Source organism: Myotis yumanensis, unplaced genomic scaffold (assembly GCF_028538775.1).
Source record: "Myotis yumanensis isolate MYYU_CA2020_CCGP unplaced genomic scaffold, mMyoYum1.0.hap1 SCAF_10, whole genome shotgun sequence".
Taxonomy (NCBI): Eukaryota; Metazoa; Chordata; class Mammalia; order Chiroptera; family Vespertilionidae; genus Myotis; species Myotis yumanensis.
In genome coordinates this window covers 54,232,878-54,255,616 of record NW_027223761.1, presented here as the reverse complement: position 1 = coordinate 54,255,616, position 22,739 = coordinate 54,232,878, and the positions used below count along the sequence as shown (strand labels likewise).

At 42.8% G+C, this 22,739-nt stretch overlaps 1 protein-coding gene across 4 annotated transcripts in view; it reads right to left on the bottom strand.

The window, feature by feature from the left end:
- CCDC83 (coiled-coil domain containing 83) overlaps positions 1 to 22,528 on the bottom strand; it is a 63,081-nt gene extending 40,553 nt beyond the window's left edge. For 2 of the 4 annotated variants that reach the window (XM_070425803.1, XM_070425802.1), the window contains exons 1-6: positions 22,440 to 22,528; positions 22,102 to 22,165; positions 16,093 to 16,213; positions 10,662 to 10,746; positions 9,273 to 9,432; positions 5,619 to 5,786 (exon numbers count right to left, since the gene is read on the bottom strand). In XM_070425803.1, coding sequence (XP_070281904.1) covers positions 5,619 to 5,786; positions 9,273 to 9,432; positions 10,662 to 10,746; positions 16,093 to 16,187 — 508 coding nt within the window. In that variant the 5' untranslated portion in view covers positions 16,188 to 16,213; positions 22,102 to 22,165; positions 22,440 to 22,528. Of the gene's footprint in view, positions 1 to 5,618; positions 5,787 to 9,272; positions 9,433 to 10,661; positions 10,747 to 15,025; positions 15,082 to 16,092; positions 16,214 to 22,101; positions 22,166 to 22,439 lie in introns of those variants that run through there. The other 2 variants (XM_070425807.1, XM_070425806.1) reach the window with 2 other exon arrangements.
- Between the last annotated feature and the right edge of the window lie 211 nt (positions 22,529 to 22,739).

Below are 22,739 nucleotides of genomic sequence, written 5' to 3'. Positions count from 1 at the left end.
TTATTGTGCTGATCCTCCCCCGTGGTGGTGGCCTCCTTTCAGCCCCATCTGGAGAAAACCGAGCAGCACCAGCCCTGGAGCGTTTCTTCAGGCACAGTGCGTTACAGAGCCGTCCCTGCCTCCCTGCCTCAGCGCTGGGAGGACTACCTGAAGCACATTGGCTTGGTGTCACACACATGGGTTCAAATCTCATCTCCACTACATACTGAGCTTGTGAGTTTGGTAAAGACAATGAACTCCCCTATCTCTTTCCTCATCTTTAAACCGGCACAGTGATATCTAACCCAAAGGAGCTTGTAAGGGCTAGAGGCGATAAGATGTAGAAAAGCAGGTGCTGGGACTGTGAGTGCTCTTGGTGGTCACTGGGGGACTCTCAGGTTACCGATGAGGAAACTGACATTCAAAGAAGGAATGTTACTTTTTTGTAAGTGGACCTGAACCCTCATCTTTTAACTCACAAAGAACTTGTATGGCTCCCTGTCCTGTGCACCTGGGAGGACAAAAGTCAAAATGATCTGTGACCCTAACATCTAATGATGGGTAATAACCCACACTTTATTCCTGGGCCTACCTCAGCTTTCCTTTCCTTTTATTGTGTGAAGGAGCCATGTCCTGAGTAATCAGTCACTGTGTTTCGGTACCAATATCCTAATATCTCCTCCTAGCTAAAGCTCAGGGCAGCAGCTCGAGGCACTTCTTTCTCCTCTGCCCCAGGGCTCAGTGTGGCTGCTGAATGAGGCAGCGGGGGACAGCGGACCAAGGACGGTTTGTGCTGGGTCTGAGCAACGACCCACGAGGAGACATGAACAAATCTGATTAGTTCTCTTCAGAGCCTGGGCTGGAGAATACTGCAAAATTGATCTGTGGGAAGCAAGGAGAGAACGGGACAAGCACACAGAGCATAGCAAAGGTGCCCTGAGAGGGAGTCACAGACCGAGAGGTAAATGTAGGGAGGAGCCATCCTAGGGCCACCACTGATCCGATGGCCTTCACTTTCCATCTTCAGTCCTCCCATTCCTCACTATAGTGATCATGGGACATCAAGCAACCTGATTTTCATCTCTTTCCTTTAAAATTCATGCTAGGAGGCTAGTAGTTCTGTCTTAGTAAGATACATGGCAAATCCTATAACTTTTCTGGTTCCTTTGTGAAAATAAGAGGTCCTTCAAGCACTAATCAATATGTACAGTTTTTTAATATATATAATAATCAAACTTTCAATTTCATTCAGAGTTATGGCTATTCTCTCCTTAGCTTGGACCTTCTACCATTTCCTCTGACCTGAACTTCTATAGCTCCTCCCCCAGGGCTGTAGGGGAGCATGGCAAGGGGCAGGAGAGCTCTCACTTGACTGATACTACCTCAAGCAATGAAAATTTTTAGCTGAAACAAATCATCCAAATGTCTAATCAAGATAATGGTTGATGGAGTAGAGAGGAGAAACCAAGATGGCGGCATAGGTAAACACCGGAGTTTGCTGCCTCGAACAACCACTTCAAAAATACAACTAAAAGACGGAACGGACATCAACCAGAACCACAGGAAGGCTGGCTGAGGAGAGACTCTTCAACTAGAAGGAAAAACAACAGCATTACGAGGCCCAGAGGAGGCGCAGTGTGGAAAATTTAAAGGTACGGTGGTGCGGCGGTGCGCGCGCAAAGCGGGCTGGTGGCTGAGGGCTTGGTTGTCGTTTTCAATCAGGAGTGAGTCTCAGACTCTGGGCTACAGATCCGGGCGAGTCTCTAGGGACCCAGACTCAAACGGGAGAAGCAGGACTGTCTGGCTACGGTCCCTCCGAGGTTTGCAGCGGTCGCTGGGACAGAGAGGCAGAGCCCCTGGGGACGGACTGAGAGCAGCCATAGCTGCTCCCTCCCCCCGCCCTGTTGAGCCCACCCCGCCCAAGCCCTGCGCAGAGCCATTTGCCAATCGCCTCAGGCAAAGGCTGGATTAGCGCCTCCCCAGAGGACTGAAGTTTTCCACACAGCTGATTCCTACAGCCAGTCGGCCTGGTGGTCAAATCCCTCTAGTGTTAACTACAACAATTAAGGCTTGGCTAGAACAAGACTGCGCACAAAGACCACAAGGGGGTGCACCAAGAAAGCATAAAAGATGCGGAGACAAAAAAAATGACAGAAATGGAGGATATGGAGCTAAAAATTGCAATTTTGAGGGCTTGCTATAAACTTGAGCAGAGCCTCACGAAAACTAACGAGACCCTCGATGCTACGATAAAGAAATTAGAAAGTAAGCATACACGGACTGAAATAAAGAATATTATACCCAATAGCAGACCAGAGGAGCACAAGAATCAAACCAAAGATTTGACAAAAAACACCCAATTGGAAAAGCAAAATGAAAAAAGAATCTGAAAGTGTGAAGATAGTGTAAGGAGCCTCTGGGACAGTTTCAAGCGGACCAATATCAGAATTATTGGGGTGCAAGAAGATGAGAGACAGCAAGATATTGAAAACCTATTTGAAGAAATAATGGCAGAAAACTTCCCCCACCTGGTGAAAGAAATGGACTTACAGGTCCAAGAAGCGCAGAGAACCCCAAACAAAAGGAATCCAAAGAGGACCACACCAAGACACATCATAATTAAAATGCCAAGAGCAAAAGACAAAGAGAAAATCTTAAAAGCAGCAAGAGAAAGAGACTCAATTACCTGCAAGGGAATACCCATACGACTGTCAGCTGATTTCTCAACAGAAACTTTGCAGGCCAGAAGGGAATGGCAAGAAATATTCAAAGTGCTGAATACCAAGAACCTACAACCAAGATTACTTTATCCAGCAAAGCTATCATTCAGAATTGAAGGTCAGATAAAGAGCTTCACAGACAAGGAAAAGCTAAAGGAGTTCATCACCACTAAACCAGTATTATACCAAATGCTGAACGGTATCCTTTAAGAAGAGGAAGAAGAAAAAGGTAAAGATACAAATTGTGAACAACAAATATGCATCTATCAACAAGTGAATCTAAGAATCAAGTGAATAAATAATCTGATGTACACAATGAACTGGTGATTATAATGAATCAGGGACATAGCAAGGGAATGGACTGACTATTCTTGGGGGGGAAAGGGGAATGGGAGATTCGGGAAGAGACTGGACAAAAATCGTGCACCTATGGATGAGGACAGTGGGTGGGGAGTGAGGGCGGAGGGTGGGGAGGAAACTGGGAGGAGGGGAGTTATGGGGGGGGAGGGAGAGGAACAAATGTAATCTGAACAATAAAAATTTAATAAAAAAAAAAAAGATAATGGTTGATGGACACAGGTAACATGATCAGAAATGGGGGCAGGGGAGTGAAAGGGGCCAATGGGAAAAAGAAAGGGGCATCTGTAATACTTTCAACAATAAAGATAAATTTCAAAAAAGATAATGAGTTTAGTTTATATGAGAAAATCACTCTTTCTGCTTTAAAAATATAAAGAAATGCTGGATACAATTTTAAAACGTTTTAAACATGCTAGAAAAATAACTATTTTAGAAGTATGGCACTGGTGCACTAATACATAGACAAATCAATGGAACAGAATAAAAAGTATAGAAAGATCTCCAAATACACACGGGAAATTAAGATATGATGAAGTTCACATCTCAGATCAGTAGGGTAAAAATGGATTACTTGATAAATGATGTTGGGACAGCTGGAAAATCATCTGGCAAAAAATAAAATTGGTTTCCTACGTCACACACACACACACACAGAACACAAGTCAAAGATTTAAATATAAAACTACAAAACTTTCTCATAGACACCTCAAAAACAAAAGGATAATGACAAATGGGAAAAATATTTGTACCTTATATCACTGTTAAAGAGCTAATTTCCTTAACAATGGAAAATGTTTCACTATACAATAGAAAGTGGGCAAAGGGTGTGAACTGGTTCATATGAAAGAAAATTCATATGCTTCTTGAAGTTATGAAAAGATATTCACTAGTGCTCATAATAAGAGAAATGTAAATTAAAGCTATAGTGAGATACAGTTTTCTACTTTTTAAAAACATATATATTTTTAATTGACTTCAGAGAGGAAGGGAGAGGGAGAGAGAGATAGAAACATCAATGATGGGAGAGAATCATTGAATGGCTGCCTCCTGCATGCCCCACCCTGGGGATTGAACCTGAAACCTGGGCATGTGGCCTGACCGGGAATCGAACTGTGGCCTCCTAGTTTGTAGGTCAACGCTCAACCATTGAGCCACACCAGCTGGGCCAGTTTCCTACTTTTAAGGCTGACGAACAAAAAGTTGGATAATATCCCCCTTTATTGAAAATGTGGGGAAACTTAGTACAACTTCTATGGAGGGCAGGCCTCTCAAAATAAAAATAAATGGGCTGTTGGGCCAGCCATTTCTCTTTAGAGAGACACATAAATGAAATTACATGACTACAAGAATACTGATCATAGTGAAATGAGATATGTACAAGGATATTCATTGCAGCATTATTTGTAATAGTAAAAAGCAGGAAACAACCCAAATCTGTATCAGTAGGTTAAAAAATTATAGTACAACAAGACCAAACAGCCATTGGGAGAATGAGGAGGTACTAATATGTACTGATCTAGAATGATGTCCACATTGTTGCATGAAAAGTCACACTCGTAGCATGCTGTTTGTGTGTATATAATATTCCTGAAAGGCTACGTTAAGAAACTGGTCACAGTGGCTTTATCTCAAGAGAGGACTGAGTGGCGGGGGAAACAGACCGGAGGAGGAAGGAATCACACTCTCTGTACTTTTCTTCTGGGAGGAGAACCTTTTGGAAAAGTGTAATTCCAAGCCCCGACTAATCTGGGGCCACATTTATACCACCTGAGGCCCTGAGCTGGGAAACTTACATGGAAATTAGTCTAGAAGCAGAGTGTCTGGACAGGCCCTCAGCAGAGGATGATGGCAACGACCTCACGTGAACCCGCTACCATGCTGGGCACCATCACCAGCTGGGCTCAGAACTGCCATCCACCCACCGCATTCCTTCAGGCCAGCTTTCTCCCACTTGTTCTTGCCTGTGACTTTCCTGTCTCGGGGTCTCTGGTGTCCCTTTAAGCCACTCTGCTAGTTGCAGCGACAGACAGGTGAGGTGGCCTCATGTTCCCCAGAGCTAGTCCTGGTGCATCCTCACGCCTAACGTCATCCTGCTCCATACCCTCTCCACTTCTGTGTCGTGTTTGTTCTCCAGTGTTTTCTGACTACAACTTAGCATTTGCTTGAGGCTGCTTTAGTTTACCTCAGGTGGATTTCCTTTCCAACATAACCTGACCCCAGCACCCTCCTGCCTCACTGAACTTACCCAAGTCCTATGCGTGGGAGCACAGACACCACACACTGAATGAAACTTCGTCCTTGAATGACACTTCTTTGGTTGCTGGCAGGGTTTCCCCACCCCGCCTCCCCTCCCTTTTCTTCCCCTCTGCAGTTTCTTAGGTGGTCCTGGGATAGTTTTTCTGTTTCCTCCTCCACTTCTGCCCTGGGGCTCAAGCTGCTGGTGCTGACCCAGGGGAGAGGAACGGATGGTTCAGGGAGTACCCATTTTTTTTTTCCCCATCAAATGTCTGCCCTCTAAAGTGTTTTTACTGAACTTGAACTGGTTTTGTTGCAACTGACCTGACATTTTCTCCGCATTCTCTTTCACTTTATTGATGTCATTTTGCAAGGAGATAATGAGTTTAGCATGTTGTGCACTCCCTACATTCTTGTACTCTTCCCAATATTCCTTCTCACTGAGTTTCTCAAGAAATAGTTTCTCAGCATTACTTATTTGCAAGCGCATATCTGTTGAAAGAAAATCAAAACACCATGTCATTTCTGCTGTCCTTGCCACCATTATATGCTGCCATCTGATTTGATGAATCTGATATTAAAATGCTGTTATCTCATAAATCCTATTTTATATATAGGAACTCTAAACTATTCAAACTATCACTTAACTATCCCTCATGATTCAAAATCTAAAATTAAAATTTCAATTCTAAAGTAGATGTTTGGTTTGGGGCTATAATAGACAATTAAACTATACGCCTAGAAACCCCCAAGTTTAAATTATTCCTCTTGTACAATATATGATGTCCCACACTTTTTTTTTATTAGTAAATTGTCATTTTTCTGCCCATTATGCCTCTGGGCAAAGTGATTTCACCCTGTATTATTTCATCGTCCTTGGCAACCATTTCTATAAGTGAGCTGTTTAGCCTGTCATCTCAAGTTCATTTGTGTGAAATGATAGTGTATGATAGTCATAACACAAGTTTCCCCCAAACCCACTTATAAGACTTCAGAGTGAAAGACACGTTCCCCAGTTAAATAGGTACAGACACTGAGCCATCTCAACTATGTAAGTGTTCTGCTGGTCCTGGTGCACTTGCTAAGCATGATGTGCCACTGAGTCTTCAGGCTGAATATCGTGCTGCTGGATATTTTGGAAAAGGAAGCGTTACAGAGAGGCAGGTGCCATGACATAATGGCTACGCGGCTCACTACCACACACCCTCTTGTCTGAGAGCTCCTTGCGGGCAGTACCACCTCTCCCTCATCTCTGAGAGCTCCTGACGGCAGCTATCCCTCTCAACTCGTCTCTGTAAGCCCAGCTCTTAGCAAGAGTCTGGCACGTAGTTGGGGCTCAGTAGATGCTTATGGAATGACAGATGCATTCCAGTCAGGCGGGAGGGCTGTTCTTCAGTCCGGAGGTCCAGGAGGACTCCAGACATGTCTTCTTCCAAAGATGTAAGATCATAGATTTTGACACCCCTTCATAAACGGCGCTTGCTATTGCCATTTAACAGTTGAGCCTCCTCTAACCCCGATGGTCAGCGTCCTCTCATTTGAGCAGATGATTGCCGGCTCAGCCCTTGTGCCACATTTGGCTTTTGGGGGGAGTGCGGGTTGGCATCATGTTACTCTACTTTCCCAGAACCCTCTTCACTTCCCTTCTGGTAACACCCTTTTCCTACTCCTTGTCAAATAAAGTTGTTTGTCTGAAAAATGCTACAATAATTAATAAGTAAAAGTTCAAGAAATAAACTATGTTTCACATACTCACAACTGAAAACCTACCTCTGCCCCACTCTGTATGTAGGCCAGTTATAGTGGCCCCTTCTCCTGACCACAGGGTCCAGGAGTGGGCATGTGTCCCAAGCTAGGCACATGCTGAGTCCTTCAGAGAAATATTTTTACTGAAACTGGTGGAAAACATGTCTCTCATCTCCATTCTGAGGTTATAAGGATGTAAGATCAGAGGTGTCTATGGTTTGAGTGCCAGCCTCATGGGGACAACATGACAGAGAGAGCACAGGGATGAAGGAGGTGGGGAGGGCGAAAGAAGAAGAGAGGGGAGGAGAGGTAGAAAGGGGAGAGGGAGATTTTTTTTATATATATAAGAGCTGAGATCTGAGAGCATGTGAGACTCTGGGGCACCTGCCTTTTCTGCTTGGTTATCTGAAAAAGAATGATCATCTTCTTTATGCTTAAGCAAGTTTGGGTTATATTTTTATCCTGGTAACTGAAAGAGTCCTAACTAAAGTTGGAAGGAAGGCGTTACATCAGTGCTTCTCAAGCCTCATTGTGTGTAGGAATCTCCTAGAACAGTGATGGCGAACCTTTTGAGCTCGGTGTGTCAGCATTTTGAAAAACCCTAACTTAACTCTGGTGCCGTGTCACATATAGAAATTTTTTGATATTTGCAACCATAGTAAAACAAAGACTTGTATTTTTGATATTTATTTTATATATTTAAATGCCATTTCACAAAGAAAAATCAACCAAAAAAATGAGTTTGCGTGTCACCTCTGACACGCGTGTCACAGGTTCGCCATCACTGTCCTAGGACCTTGTCAAAATGCAGGTTCCGATTCAGTAGGTCTGGACGGGCCTGAGGTTCTGCATGGAAACAAGCTGAAGATATGGCTGCTGCTCCACAAACCAGCCCAGTGGCCAGTGACCACCTGTACGTAACAGACACACCTGCTCTCTCCCCGTTTCTTCCTCGGCTTCTGTGGGCGGCTTTCTTCCTTGGACGGCACGCACATCCAGTCCTCCTCTGCTGTGCTCAGGCATCCAGCTGGGCCCCAGCCTTGCATGACATACACGCCCGACACTCAGCCCAAACCCGAAGCAGGCACACCTCAAGTCACTGGGCCCATTCCCTGTGGAGGCCGCTCAGTGAGCACATCAGAGGATCTGTTTTGGTCTCACTCCCATCTCAAGGGACTGACGAAAGGATTCCTTCCAAACATAAGCAACACTTTCCTGGAGAGGAGCCCTGCACCATACACACCTACCACCTCATGACATCACTGTTGCCCAGAAAGAACTGGGGTAGGAGGAGGTGGATGGGGACAGTTTTGGAGACCCCCAAGAATGAAGTTTGCTGGTTAATGTTTGCTTTTGGTAACTGTTTCATTCAAACCAGCAAATTCTCTTTGAATGCATGCCTGCTCTGTGCCAAGTGCTTGGGTGAGGAGGCTCCCTGAAACACACGGGGAAATGCAGGACATTCTAGTCCCAGCTTCCAGTACTGCTTTCTGATAGCACTCAAGTCTCTTGCCCATACTTTCCAGCGTCCTAGCAGAGGTGGTGTTGATAGGGCCCTGGCTAAAGTAGTTTTAGAAATCCTAGCAGCAAGCTTGGGATAAAGGAATAGGAATTTAAAAAAAAAATACAAGTGTCAAAACTGTGTGTGTAACTTACCCCCAGGATCATGGTATTTCCTAAGTCCATGGCAAGAGTATGTCCTGGGTCCTTCAGATTCTGCACCTGTCCTCCACACTGCCTCTTTTCCAACGCGAATCCCTCTTTGCCCATCTAAATGGGGGTGAGGTGGGGCTGAGCTCGGTAGAGATAGTGGTCGGGGGAAGCTTCATGGTTATATTCACCTTATCATTCCCGTCTCTGAACTGAGGCAGAAGCCAATGAGGCCACCAAGCAAGAGAATTCCCCAACAGAAAGGACAGACCCCCACTGTGAGGAGTTCAGAGTGGCGTCTGCCAGGATATCGTCCAGTGTGTGAGCGTCAGATGGTTTTCATGTGTCTTTGGTTTTCATCCCTGCCCTTCCTCCTCCTCCTCACTTGGTTCCAGCTCTCTGCCCACTCTGTGACTTCCCGCTCCTGTTGCTTTACCTCCATGTGTTTGTAGTTGTGGTGATAATGATATCCTCCCAAATATGGTCACAGCATTTTTGATATGTTAGGAAACAGCAGTGTTAATACATTCAAGACATAAACTTGATTCAGCTTAATGGTAAACTTCCGAGTTCGTACATCACCTTTTAAGTTTTGTTCCTGGTCTCTTTCAAACTTCCACTTCTCTTTCATTGCTGTTTCGACATCCTCTCTTGTTACTTTTAATCCTTCAGACTTCTCTTCACTCAGTTCCTTTAGTAGGTTCCGTATGTGCCAAATCTGTTCATCCTTTAAGCGTCCGTTCTGTCATGAAAAACAACAGTAATCAAGTACAACTGCTGAAGTGTTTACACGGATTTTCCTCAAAATAGAGGCTTACAAAGTGAGAAAGAAATATTTAATTAAATAAGGTATACAATAATATCTTTAAAAGTTTATGGAATATGGGAGACTTAAAATTAATCCCAGTAACCATTGGATAGAAAATTACATTTAGCCCGGCTGGTGTAGCTCAGTGGTTGAGCGTTGACCTATGAACCAGGAGGTCACGGTTCAATTCTCCCTCTCCCTTCCACTCTGAAATCAATAAAAATGTATTTTTAAAAATTTGTAGATAGTCTTTTTTAGACAAAAGCCCCCCTCCTCAAATAACATTTCAGTGTGGAAGTTTCAGGGTCCCCATAAAGTTAATGTTTTAATAAGGGACACCCTCAGTATTTCGCCATTCATGAGATGCTTTATGGGATAAGTTTAATGACCATTTACTGCTTTCAAACTTTATTTCTGTTCGTCTTTAGTTCGTATAGTTGCATACAGCACCTCTTGGATATTCATTTTCATCTGATTTAAAAAACAACAACAAATAATCTTAAACATTAAATTAGTCATTTTAGCAACTAAGATTGTACTTTTCAAATAATATTTACATATTCACACTCTAAAAAATCTAAAAGAAAACAGATATAGAAATTAAAAATCAAGAAACAATGTTTAGGTTAAAGAAGAAATTAGAAGATTAATGTGGTTTCAGAACTTTAAAATTTTTAACCTAACACTTGGCATCCTCATGATCTAAATAACACAATTCAGCCTGGCCGGTGTGGCTCAGTGGATGAGCATTGACCCATGAACCAAGAGGTCACCGGTTTGATTCCTGGTCAGGGCATATGACTGGGTTGCAGGTTCAATCCCCAGTAAGAGGCATGCAGGAGGCAGCCAATAGATGAAGTTTCTCATCGATGTTTCTATCTCTCTATCCCTCTCCCTTCCTCTCTCTCTAAAAATCACTAAAAACATATTTAAATAACAAAATTCAAACGGACTTCCTTTGACATTGCAAGTAATATAACAGGAACAGCAATACCCTCTTGCCTCACATGTACAAAAAAACCACACTTAATTAGATTGTAAATTAACCAATTATAAGCACTAAGTAAGATAATTTCCTAGGGTACATTTCATAACTCAAAAATTTCTAAAGCATTTGTGTAAATGTTTAATGACTATAAATAGGCTTTAAATCTTATACTCACTCTGTCATGAGACTTTTGGTTCTTTTCTCTAAGATTCTTTATCTGCACCATCAATCGTTCTACTATATTCTCCTTTATTTGCAAGCTGGTAATAAACCAAGATAACATTTGTTACAATTACTTATCTTAGGAAAAATTAGTGAGTCAAAATTGAAAAGTTAAAATATTTGAGTTGAAATAAAGTGTTAAATAGATTATAAAAACCCATGTAGGGATAAGAACCTCTCTTAAGTGATTTTGTGTTTCTGGGTATATATTACTCAGTAAAAGATAGAGATAACTTCAGTTTTTAAAATCAATCACCATTTGTATTTCATAGTAGTGATTTTGATACTTTCTAACTACCTTTGAATAATTCAGCTTTAAGAGACCCTAGAAAGGGCACACTGAGAACATGATTTCTAGAATTCTAAAAACATTCAGATAAAAATGACAAAACAAAGACGATATAAGGCATGCTCATCTTCTTGAAATGGAAAGGTAAACGAGGCATACCTATTGGTTCAAGTTCATTAGTATGTCATCTCTTCTATAAATAATAAAAGCTTCTTTCCTGACACATACATTTTTTTTTAACACCCACAAGATTTTGTTGAGCATCTGCTAAGTATGAAAGAGAGAAAAGTGCAGAAAGACTTTGGCCATTTGATGGCTATTTGAAGTGTTAAGTATATCTTGATATCTCTGTTACTTAGTAAAACTTTTAACTTTAAAGATGAGACCAAAATAAGGCCGCAGAAATAGCTCTATATAACCTCCTTACCTCAACTTAAAAAACACACAGAATATAGCAGTTCCGTGGTGTAGTGAACAGAGAGGGGAGTGGTTAATGGATGAGGAACTCTGGCTTTCAATCTTGTCCCTACCACTTCTTGCCTATCTGCCCGCAGGCAAGTCAGTTCTCTGAGACTCAATTTCCAAGCTGTGAATGGAGGCCAATACCCAGCTCTACATATTTTTATAAGGGGTTAAAATAAGAAATCATACGTGAATGTTTCTGACACAAAGTACGTAGTAAATTTCAGTTGAATTTGAATCTAACTTCCTCAACCCTTCCTCCAAATGATCATTTATATTTGTGACATTGTATACATAGTAAAGAGAAAAATAAGGTTCCTTCTTTCCAAATGATGAGAAAATGGGACATAAAAACAAAACAAGCAAATCCTTTAGTGGCATAAAAGCTCTGTTTAGATACTATGAACCTTGGATTTTAGGCTTGGCCTCCACTAACTGCCTCTTAACCTGTTTAGGCCTCGGCTTGCTCTTCTAAAAATAAGAGAATTGAAGGAGATGAACTCCATCATTCCTTGTCAGTCCCAAGATTCTACAATTTAAGTTGATCAGTGTTGCCTTTCATGCAGTCAGTTGTACAGACTAGTATAATGGAGATTTAATGAGTAGCCTCCATGTGCCCAGCATTGATTTTGGCTGTATAGAGACAGTGGCGAACAATGAATGTCCTTATGATACTGGCCTTCAAAGAGCTTACATTTTACTAGACAACAAAGTAATACACAAACATATTATTTACATATTGTGATAAATGCTATGGGGGAAATAACAGGATATGAGAACAATAGTAAGTGAAAACACTACTATAGATACAGGTGGTCTCTACACAATATTTTATTGACTTTTTTACAGAGAGGAAGGGAGAGGGATAGAGTTAGAAACATCGATGAGAGAGAAACATCGATCAGCTGCCTCCTGCACACCCCCTACTGGGGATGTGCCCACAACCAAGGTACATGCCCTTGACTGGAATCGAACCTGGGACCCTTCAGTCTGCAGGCCGATGCTCTAATCCACTGAGCCAAACTGGTTAGGGCTCTACCACCCATTTTTAAGGAGAAAAATAGAAATGTTATCAATGAAAATGATCGGAAAGAGCCTATGCTAATTATTCACATTTGTGCAATTATAATATGGTAATCCTAGTTCTCTGCATGGGTGGAGCAGGGAAATGGGTGCCAAGTATGTGGTCTCCATTGGTGTGAGACTGAGAGCCTACCTTGAAGGTGACTGAGCATGCAAAGAGCAAACTGGAGATTACATTCAGCCCCAACCCCAGATATTGCATGGGACACACTTGTACTAAAAAAAAATTGTTGTTTACCTGACATTCAAATTAAATTGAGCCTCTGTATTTTCATTTGCTGCATCTGGCCACCCTACATGTAAGCCTACCACTCCTCCCCTCAGAAAAGAGAGGAGCAAGCAACCGAGGGCTTTGTCTTGTGTTCCTTCTGCAGTGAGCAGTTCAGAAAGCTCTGCAGGGGAATTCTGAGATGCCCCGAAGGTTTTGGCGGCATCATCGCTCCCCTCCTTAGCCTAGACCAGTGATGGCAAACCTATGACAGAGGTGACATGCAAACTCGTTTTTTTTGGTTGATTTTTCTTTGTTAAATGGCATTTAAATATATAAAATAAATATCAAAAATATAAGTCTTTGTTTTACTATGGTTGCAAATATCAAAAAATTTCTATATGTGACACGGCACAGAGTTAAGTTAGGGTTTTTCAAAATGCTGACACGCCGAGCTCAAAAGGTTCGCCATCACTGGGCTAGACTCTCCTTGGAATTCACTTCCATGTTGTCAGGCCTCACAGAGAGATGGATTTGAGCTTCAGGACTCCACGCTGTGAGCCACTGTGGGAATTCAAGCTTCACCGTTCTCTCTACTTCTTCCTTTTCATATCTCCCTCATCTACTCAGTGCCCTAGTGACCCACATGGCACACTAAATGCTGAAAAAAGTGGGATAATAAATCAGTGAGGTAGGACATATTAAAGAGAATTAAAAGGCTATATAGCACTATTATTCTAAAGCACAATGATACAATGATGTCAAATTCTTAGTATACAGAATGTCACCTTTTCTCTTCCCTCCCTGTATTTTTTTTAAATATATTTTATTGATTTTTTACAGAGAGGAAGGGAGAGAGATAGAGAGTCAGAAACATCGATGAGAGAGAAACATCGACCAGCTGCCTCCTGCACATCTCCTACTGGGGATGTGCCCGCAACCCAGGTACATGCCCTTGACCGGAATCGAACATGGGACCCTTCAGTCCGCAGGCTGACGCTCCATCCACTGAGCCAAACCGGTTTCGGCCCCTCCCTGTATTTTTAAAATGTTAGTAATGTGTCCTCTTTCTCCCTCTATGCAATTTTATTGAGAGTTCTGTGAAGGAAAATAAATTTAATTCCCTGAATTAAAAATAATTCCCTCAAACAAAAAGTTCTATACTTTTCTCTCTTCTCTCTCTCTCTCTCTCTCTCTCTCTCTCTCTCTCTTTCTCTCTCTCTCCCCCCCCCCCCCCCCATAATAATATACACATCTCTTTCTATATCTATATCCATACTCTTTGTGGAAAACTGGGGAGTGAGGGGAGACAAATATAAGTAGAAAATAAAAACCATCATTGCTCAGAGCTGGTCACCTTATAGGTTTATCATTAACAGTCTCAGATCTTCACAAATAACCATGGGAGTTCATGACCTTATTTTCTTGGGATATATTAAAAAAAAAGTTCAATTGTTCAGAAATCATTGACTGCCTACTATGCGCTCTCAGCTTGTTGTTAGGGGCTGAGATTGTGTAGGAGAAATGTTAGAGGTTGCTGGGGGACCCTGGGAGAATCCTCTCTTAGAGAATGAGGGGAAGTCCTGGTGATCTGTCATGTGACAAAACTTCTGTCACCTAGGAACACCTGGAATGATACAGTGTCCCTAGCAGTGAGGCCTTGGCTGTTCCAGGCCATGAGATTATTTATTCAGTTTTTACAAAGCAAAGAGAACAAAAGCATGGGATGTTTAATTTCTATCAGGGCAACATTTTGAGAATTTTTCAGTGTTGCTACATTATGAGAATTTTTCAGTGTTGCCTCTTTGTAAACCTCTGTGACATAGGAGAAAGACTGGCCTCTGGTTGACCCACAAGAGAGAGAAACAGTTGTGATTGGACGTTGTCACTGTAAATGGGGAGGGGGTGGAGGGTGAGGTGGGGAGGAAGCACATTAGAGACCAGGTTGTAGTCACAGAGGCTGACTTTCTGTCCATCTCTCCTAAGAGGAGATGAGGAAGCTTTGCAGTTAGGTTGAGAAGTGAGTGCTGGTAGTATCTGGTTATTAAAGTTACGTCAAGCAGAAAATGAAAGGGAACCTTGTGAAAGGTCCCTTTCCATGGGTCTTTCTCTCTTAGTCTCTCAAGAAGCAGATGAAGTTTCCCTGAATTAAAAATAATTCCCTCAAACAAAGACCTAGTCACCAGTGTCACAGGTTCCCCACTTCCCACCTTGTCCCCTCCAGCAAATGGCTTGCCATTCCCAAATCCCACGGGCCCCACAGGGCCCTGCTCACCTGACACTTGCCGAGGGCATCTGAGTCTGCGCTTGCCCTCTTGCCCTCACCCTGCCTTCTCTTGTTTCCTGGACTGGAACAAGCACTTCCTCACCCGTGTCTTTCCCATAAGCCTTCTCTCTACCGCCCTGTCTCCATAACACCCGTTCCTCTCCCAGACATCAGCTGAAACATTGCTTCTTAAAATGAGCTTTCCCTGACCCCTCTGTAGCACCCCACTCTTTTCTTTCATTGCACCTTAATTATGTGTGTTTTTTCTTTTTTTAAAAAAAGCTTGAATTAGTTATCTAATGTCTGTCTCTCATGCTTCATCAGACAGGGACCTGTTCACTGTTGTCACCTAGTACCCAGCATTTGCCTCCTTCTTGGCAAACATTCAAGTATTAGTTCAACGAATGCATGAATGAAGTACATTCTTATTTGGAAAGAGACTGACCTATAATCATTCATTCACTTCCTAAGAATTACACAAAAAACACCCACCCTGTGCCTAGGCTGGGGTTCAAAAGCTGTCAAGGGGCTCAGTTCCCACTGGTCAGGTAAAACATGAACACAGAGTAGGTGTGACCTCTAGTTTTGTCTCCAGCTCCTGGGAGGGAAACATTAAAAAATATTATTCTTACTAAAAATAATGCCAAATCATTTGTATTTGATCTGTAGCTATTTGGAGAGAATGCAAATTGGAATGTCTGGAAATGAAAAGTTAAATAAAGAAGAAACGTTTCCTTGTTTACTCTTCTGTGAATGTATGCTAACTATTCCGTGTTGCATGTTGTGTGTATACGGGAAAGTGACCAATAATACAGAGGAGGGAGGGAGGGAGCTAAAACCACGTTGATGAGTGCTGTTCCATAGCTACTGCTTGGGCTACGTGATAGTCCAAGTTTCCCAAACTGTTAACAACAGGCACTTAGCACAAGAGTGCAATTCCGCCTCTAACCCCCCCCCCCCCCCCCCCCCTGCAGCCCGGCTCCCTGGACAGCTTTTCCGTGAGTCTTAATGATGACGATGGCCATTCACACACAGAAACCGGAAACCGCTGGATTTTTTTTACAAGCCACACTTACTGATAGTGTAGAAGTGCTTCACTGATGGACAATCTCTCTTCTCTCGACAGCCCATCTTGGGTATCCTTTTTACTTGCTTTCGCTGGGGTTTCCATTGTGTTGCTTAGCTAGTAAGAAATACCTGTTTCGAAAAGAGATGGTAAGAGAAGTAAATAAACTCTTGTCTTGGCCCCTCTACTGGTGTTTACTCAAGATTAGGCACCCAGACTGCTTTTCCACCTCACATCCACCACAATTCCGTGACGTCCTTCATCAATTGGATTCTTGAATTCTGTGTGTAGCCCAGGTGCAGGGTTAGCCCACCCCAAACGGTGAGGCTCACTCCCTCATGTTATCTATCTGTGGCCCCGATCAAGCTTCTTTAAGAGCAATGACTGAACTTTTTAAATCATTTTATTTCTCCACAGTGTTTGGCAGAATGCACTACCGATAGCAGCAGCTCAATCAATGTTACTTTTGAAAAAATTAAGACAAAGCAAAAGAACTGCTTTCTACGAGCACCAAGAAATCTGGATCCAAAGGAATCAGGCTTGGCCAGGGCTGTCATAAAGAGCGAATAGAAACACACGTTAAAGTATTTTTTAAATGGCTAAGAGGTTTATAAGTAAAAAATAATAATAATAATGCATTCTTGTTAATAGTAACTGTTCATCAGCTATTAATTGCTTTTGCATCTAATAATAAAAATCATCAAAAATAATATTTTTTTAAAAGGGGAAATTAGGCCCACTGTTCAGGTAGTTTGATAGTAAACAGGAATACTCCAGAGATTGGACACGGGTACTAAAGTACTTCTTTTCAAATAGTCTTTAACAAATTTTATCTTTCATTTTTCCACTAATCTCTAAAAAACAACTGCCTACCCTTCAGTCGGTGTATCAGTTGGGTATGGCAGAAAGAACATAACCTTTGTAATTTGTTAGAATGGCTGGGAACTCCGGGAGACTGGGGGTGATGTTATTCTTGTGCGTCCCTGTATTTCACCCCCAGCATGACAGATGCACAACAAATCCTTGTCAAGTGAAGAAATCGATAGGATGGATGAGTGACACAGGCAGACATGTTTTAATACTAGATCCACCACTTACTATCTATGTAACCTTGAAGAGGTTGCTTAATCTTTTTGAGCTTCAAATTCATTACCTATAAAGTGAGAACAGAAATCTTCTTCTGAAAGCTGTTGTAAGGATTAAATAGGCTACTCTTTATAAGGCACCTAGCAGTGTCTGACGTATAGAAAGAACTCACTATTATGCCCCCTTAACTTACAGCCCCCGATCGGGCTTCTTCAAAGGCACAGCAGGATGACTGCCGGCTGCCAAGTATGATGATGCGTGGGAAGGCTCACCTATGGGGTCTGCTATTGTCAACAGCCATCATTGATTTGGATCACTGAACTGGCAATCTACATGGATTATTCATACCCATAGTGGAAAAACTCTCTGACATGAGAACACACCTTTTCCCTGTAGACATGCTGCTCGCACACCCAGGCCTCCAGCGAGGCCCGGTCTTTGTGTCTGAGACTTTTCTAGCCAGGTGTGCGCATCTCTACATTCTAACCGATTCGGGTATATGTGAATCCAAATGTACTGCAATACTTGCCAACTGAGAGTCACAAAGGTGACACAACAGAAATACTGAATCCGTTGAGGCAGGGGCAGTAGATTAACTGTGTTCTCAGATAGGAAAGTGTGAGAATAATTCCATGAGCTACACACCAAAACGTGTCACTGTACCATCACAGTTCACAAAAATTTGCCAGCTAAGGGAAAAAAATGACTTTCTTTTGTTTCAGATACAGAGTTGAACTTTTCATATTATTTTCTATTTTAGAGTTCGAATTTTTAACTTGACAGTTGCACAAAAAGACAGCATGCTGACAAGTGTTTCATTTCACAGTAGCTTACAATTGAACAGTGATTTTTACTATAAAATATTTCATTTACAAGTTAATACAAATGTCAACATTAACCTCTAATTTTCTTTCCAAGTCATATGGAAGAGATCAAAGTGTTATGGTTCCCACCTGCAGCACCCATCTGGTGCTGGAGGAAAAAATGACCTCATCTCGAAAAGTTACCTCAGCTACCTGGCTCTAATGTTTTCAACTCTCTGACTAATGTATGCTTAGTTACCTAACTGCAGCCCGTGGCAAAGGATTTTAATAAAATATGAGTGAAAATGTGGATCCATTAAGTCCAAATGATTTATGCATAAACTATATTAAGATTGTTTCGTACCCTTTCCAGAAAATTAGTAAGCCAATTGGATTGCCTGTTCTATAGTTGCACCAGAGGCTCAGTGCACAATATTTGTCACTGTGGGGGCGAGGGGGTTCCTCAGCCTGGCCAGCACCCTTTCGCAGTCTGGACCCCTCCAGGATAGCTGGCAGTCAGACCCAAGGGGTCCTTAGCGCTGATGCGGGAGAGGCTCCTGCCACTGCTGCTGCACTCACCAGCTGTGAGCCTGACTTCTGGCTGAGTTGGCTCCTCCTGTGGGAGCGCACTGACCACCAGGGGGCAGCTCCTGCATTGAGCATCTACCCCCTGGTGGTCAGTGCGTGTCATAGTGACCAGTCATTCCGATGTTTGGTCGATTTGCATATTCAACTTTTATTATATAGGATTGCAATGAGTTAATGACATCACCTCAACACGCACTTTTGCATTTGATGATGTTCTACAAACAATGAGGATTTTTGTAAATATTTAAAAGGATTTATAGTTCCTGATCATCCAGATGATTTCTATCTCAGTAAAGGGTGAGAATCCTAGAAAAACATTCACAAAGTAATGGAATCATCTTCCAGGAAGGTCTCACTTAGAATATTTCCTGACAAATGGACACCTGACCTGTTTCTTGGTAACTACAAACATTTATTCAGTGCCTGCTCTGATCATGACACTTTACCTTGCCTTTGGTTATAAAATATAGAAGAGGCGAGGTTGCTACTTAGACTGACAGGAAGAAAGAAGCATACCCCAGCAGAACTTTTAAAAAGTAATTGAACAGCTTTAAAAGACTTTAGCAAAATTGTGCAGGTAATGAATGATATGAAGACCTTCAGTCTCAGTGTGACCTTTGGGGCCACCTGGGCTTCCTCTGTTTGGGCATTCCATAACATGCCATGGAGTGAGGGCAGCTGTGGAGGCTGGGTTTGAAAGACTCAGATCTCCAGCCTTTTTAGAGTCTACTCCATAATCACTTTTTGTCAGAAAATGTTCCATAAAATATTCCTCAAATGCTTCTCAGTGAAAAGCAAGAAGCCTGTTTAGTAAAAATGGACATATAGTAGCCATCTTCGTCAATATACTGTAATTCTGTAATGCTTTACTTGACTGCAAAATAACCTCCCCACTGAGTATGTCATTTCCTGTGCAGTCTCAGGATCCTGGCTCAATATCTAGAAAGCTCCTGAAGGCTTTTTTCACCACTTTGTGGAGCCATGAATAGCCAGAAGCCTCCTAATGACTTGTTCCATAATTTTGTGGAGGCTGGGAGGGATGGAAGTTCTGCCCTAATACTTTGCTGGACATTTGGAATGGATCCTGATCTTTGTTAGCTAATCTATATATATAAAAGGCTAATATGCAAAGTGTCCCCCTTGGGAGTTCGACCAGGAGAACAGGAGTTCCATCGCTCACTGTGACGTGCACTGACCACCAAGGGGCAGCGTGGAACATGGTGGGAAACCAGTGGCCTGGCAGGCGCTGAGGAGAGTGAGGGGAGGAGGAGGCTGGGAGGCAGGAAGGCATGGGGAGGGTGGGGGGGGGGGGGTTTGATCTGCCCTGATCACCAGCCAGGCCTAGGGACCCTACCCATGCATGAATTTTGTGCACCGGGCCTCTACTGTTTTACAAATGTAGATGAAAATGAAAGATATTTTCTTAGTAGGAATGATAAAAGTTCTCAATAAGATTCCATTAGTGCAGCGGTTCTCAACCTGTGGGTCGAGACCCCTTTTGGGGTTGAACGACCCTTTCACAGGGGTCACCTAAGACCATCGGAAAACACATATATAATTATATATTGTTTTTGTGATTAATCACTATGCTTTAATTATGTTCCATTTGTAACAATGAAAATACATCCTGCATATCAGATATTTACATTACGATTCATAACAGTAGCAAAATTACAGTTATGAAGTAGCAACGAAAATAATTTTATGGTTGGGGGTCACCACAACATGAGGAACTGTATTAAAGGGTCACGGCATTAGGAAGGTTGAGAACCACTGCATTAGTGGTTGAAAGCATGATCTAGTTAAAAGATCTCTATATGGGTGTTAGAAGTCTTGAAGTCTAATCCTGGCTTTGCCATTAACTAGCTATAACTTGTGTTAAGTCTTGCTACTACTACTACTACTTATGTGGTACTTCCAAAGGTCTTTGTTAAAGAGCAATCTAAAGATGTATCTCATTACAGTGTCAATTCAGCTATATATTTGGAAATATTCATGACATTCATCTTCAACAAAACATAACTCCTTCAATACTGAATAGCAACTAACTACTTCAACAAACCCTTATCTTTGGGAATTCAAGAATAGATATTGGCACATAGGCTGGCATCTCCCACAGGCACAAACTAGATATTCAATAAGTGTCTGATTTGAATGATCGACTTGTAAATAATGTATGCTACTTTCTTTATCTAATGGCCCTATTTATATGCTCCTGCTATTGTATATACCCTAAATTTGGAAAGCAAAATCACTTTTAAACTCAAATTCTCACTTACGCTAGAACATATTTTTAATACTTTTAAATATTTTAGAATTCCCTTCAGCAAAAGACACCTCCTGAATTCATTTAAAGCCTTTTAGTAATGATAACATTACCTAAAAGTTAGCTTAAAAAATTTCAGACCTTATTGGTAGAGATTATCTAAATGTAGCCCAAAGCAGCTTTAAAATGTAAAATACAGCCAGCTTAAAGATATGGTAAGTAACTATATATTCAAACCAAGGTATTTAAAAATATCTGGCCGAACAACAGTTTCAACTTTCATTCCCATGATTGTGATGTGTGTTGCTTTAGCATGTATGTTCTTTACCAATACAGATCCTTTGGTCTGTGGCACATTTTTGAACTGCAGTTCCCAAATTATGTTGGATTCTTAGCTTAAAGGTTGGTCTATCTTTTGATCCCGAGTTGCTAGTAACAAACAGTTTGAAATGCAGTATATTACACTAACTTTTCTAGCAACCAGAACTACCTCGTCACCCAACTCCTGTTCTCCTTTGGTTTTAGAAAACCAAAAAAGAAACATAACCACAAAGAGATTGTTGTGAGGACAGTGGAAATACAAGCAGTACTTTTATAGTACTTTATAGTTTTATAGTTGGATGGAGGAGGAGAACAAGAAGGTTTCTCTCTATCTTCAAACAGCAGTGGTGAATGTAAAAAGGATCTACTAAGGTTGGGTATTGGGGTGGCAGACAGGAAATCCATGAGCAATTAGCACACACACTAATAAATATGCAGTCATTATTTTTCTTTGCCGTCGCAGAAATCTTTTTTTCTCCCTTAGATGGAACATCTCCCATCTCCCAACCATCCAACTCTCTTGGCCCAGCAGAGAATTATGGGGAAACAAATCTAACAAGTAAATAATAATTTAAAAGGAAAGCAAAATCTATGGATTGGGAGGGTGTGAGTGAAAAGCCATCAACACACACCCACAGTGTGTCTGTGTCTGTTGGGTAGGATGCAAGGATGTGCGTGAGGCCCTCCCTCAGAAGGCATTCATTCACCAGGCCGGGAATTCGGTGAGAACAGTAAGAAAAGCGAGACTGGGGCTGGTCCTAGCTCCTCCTCTGCTGGACACGCCTCTAAGCCTCTCTGACCCTCCATTTCTCTTCCTTCTCTCCAACCTCCACCCGGAGTGACTACTGAAGCTCAAATGCCTTGGGAAAACCGTCAAGTGCTAAAGCCCCATAGGAATGGATGGGTTATTAGTTTCCTGAGCGCCTGCTGTGCTAGAGACTGTGAGGTTACACACCTGAAGGACATTCAGATCCTGCCCTCTGTGCGCAGAAGATCTGGAATGGCAAGTCAGCAACGCACTGCAAGGCAGAGAGAGACGGGTTAATTTTCTGGTCAGATCAAAAGATCGCCCTCGCACGCTGTTTCCTCGGCGAAGAGGCGGGGTGTGCTTCTGAGAACCCCTCCAGGGGCTCCCAAAGGCCCAGGAACAGCTCCCGAGGGAGGACGTCAGGCCCGTTTTAGGGAAAGCAACCTCCAGGGCCGGTGGGGGTGGGGCGGAGATGCTCGCAATGTCTTCATGGTCAGACATTGCGAGGAGATGGGGACCCAGCGGAGATGGAGGAGCCTCCCCACCTGCCCTCACGGCTTCCAGGTGCGGAATCGCAGCTGTGGGCGGGGAAGTAGCACTCGGAGGGGGCCAGCGGACCTGGCCCGCCGTTGCAGCCACCACCGCCACCGCGCCCTCCGTTTCCAAGGCGACGGGCGCGTGGACGCCTCTTCACCCAACTACCGAGCGCAGCCGCGAGCCGCGGGCCGGGCGCGCCCCCTGGTGGCCGCACGGGGAAGAGTCCGGGCCGAGGGCCGCCCCGTCCCGCCCCCTCCGCCCCCCTCCCCACGGGGTCCTCACCCCGCCGATCCCGCAGAACGTTCCCG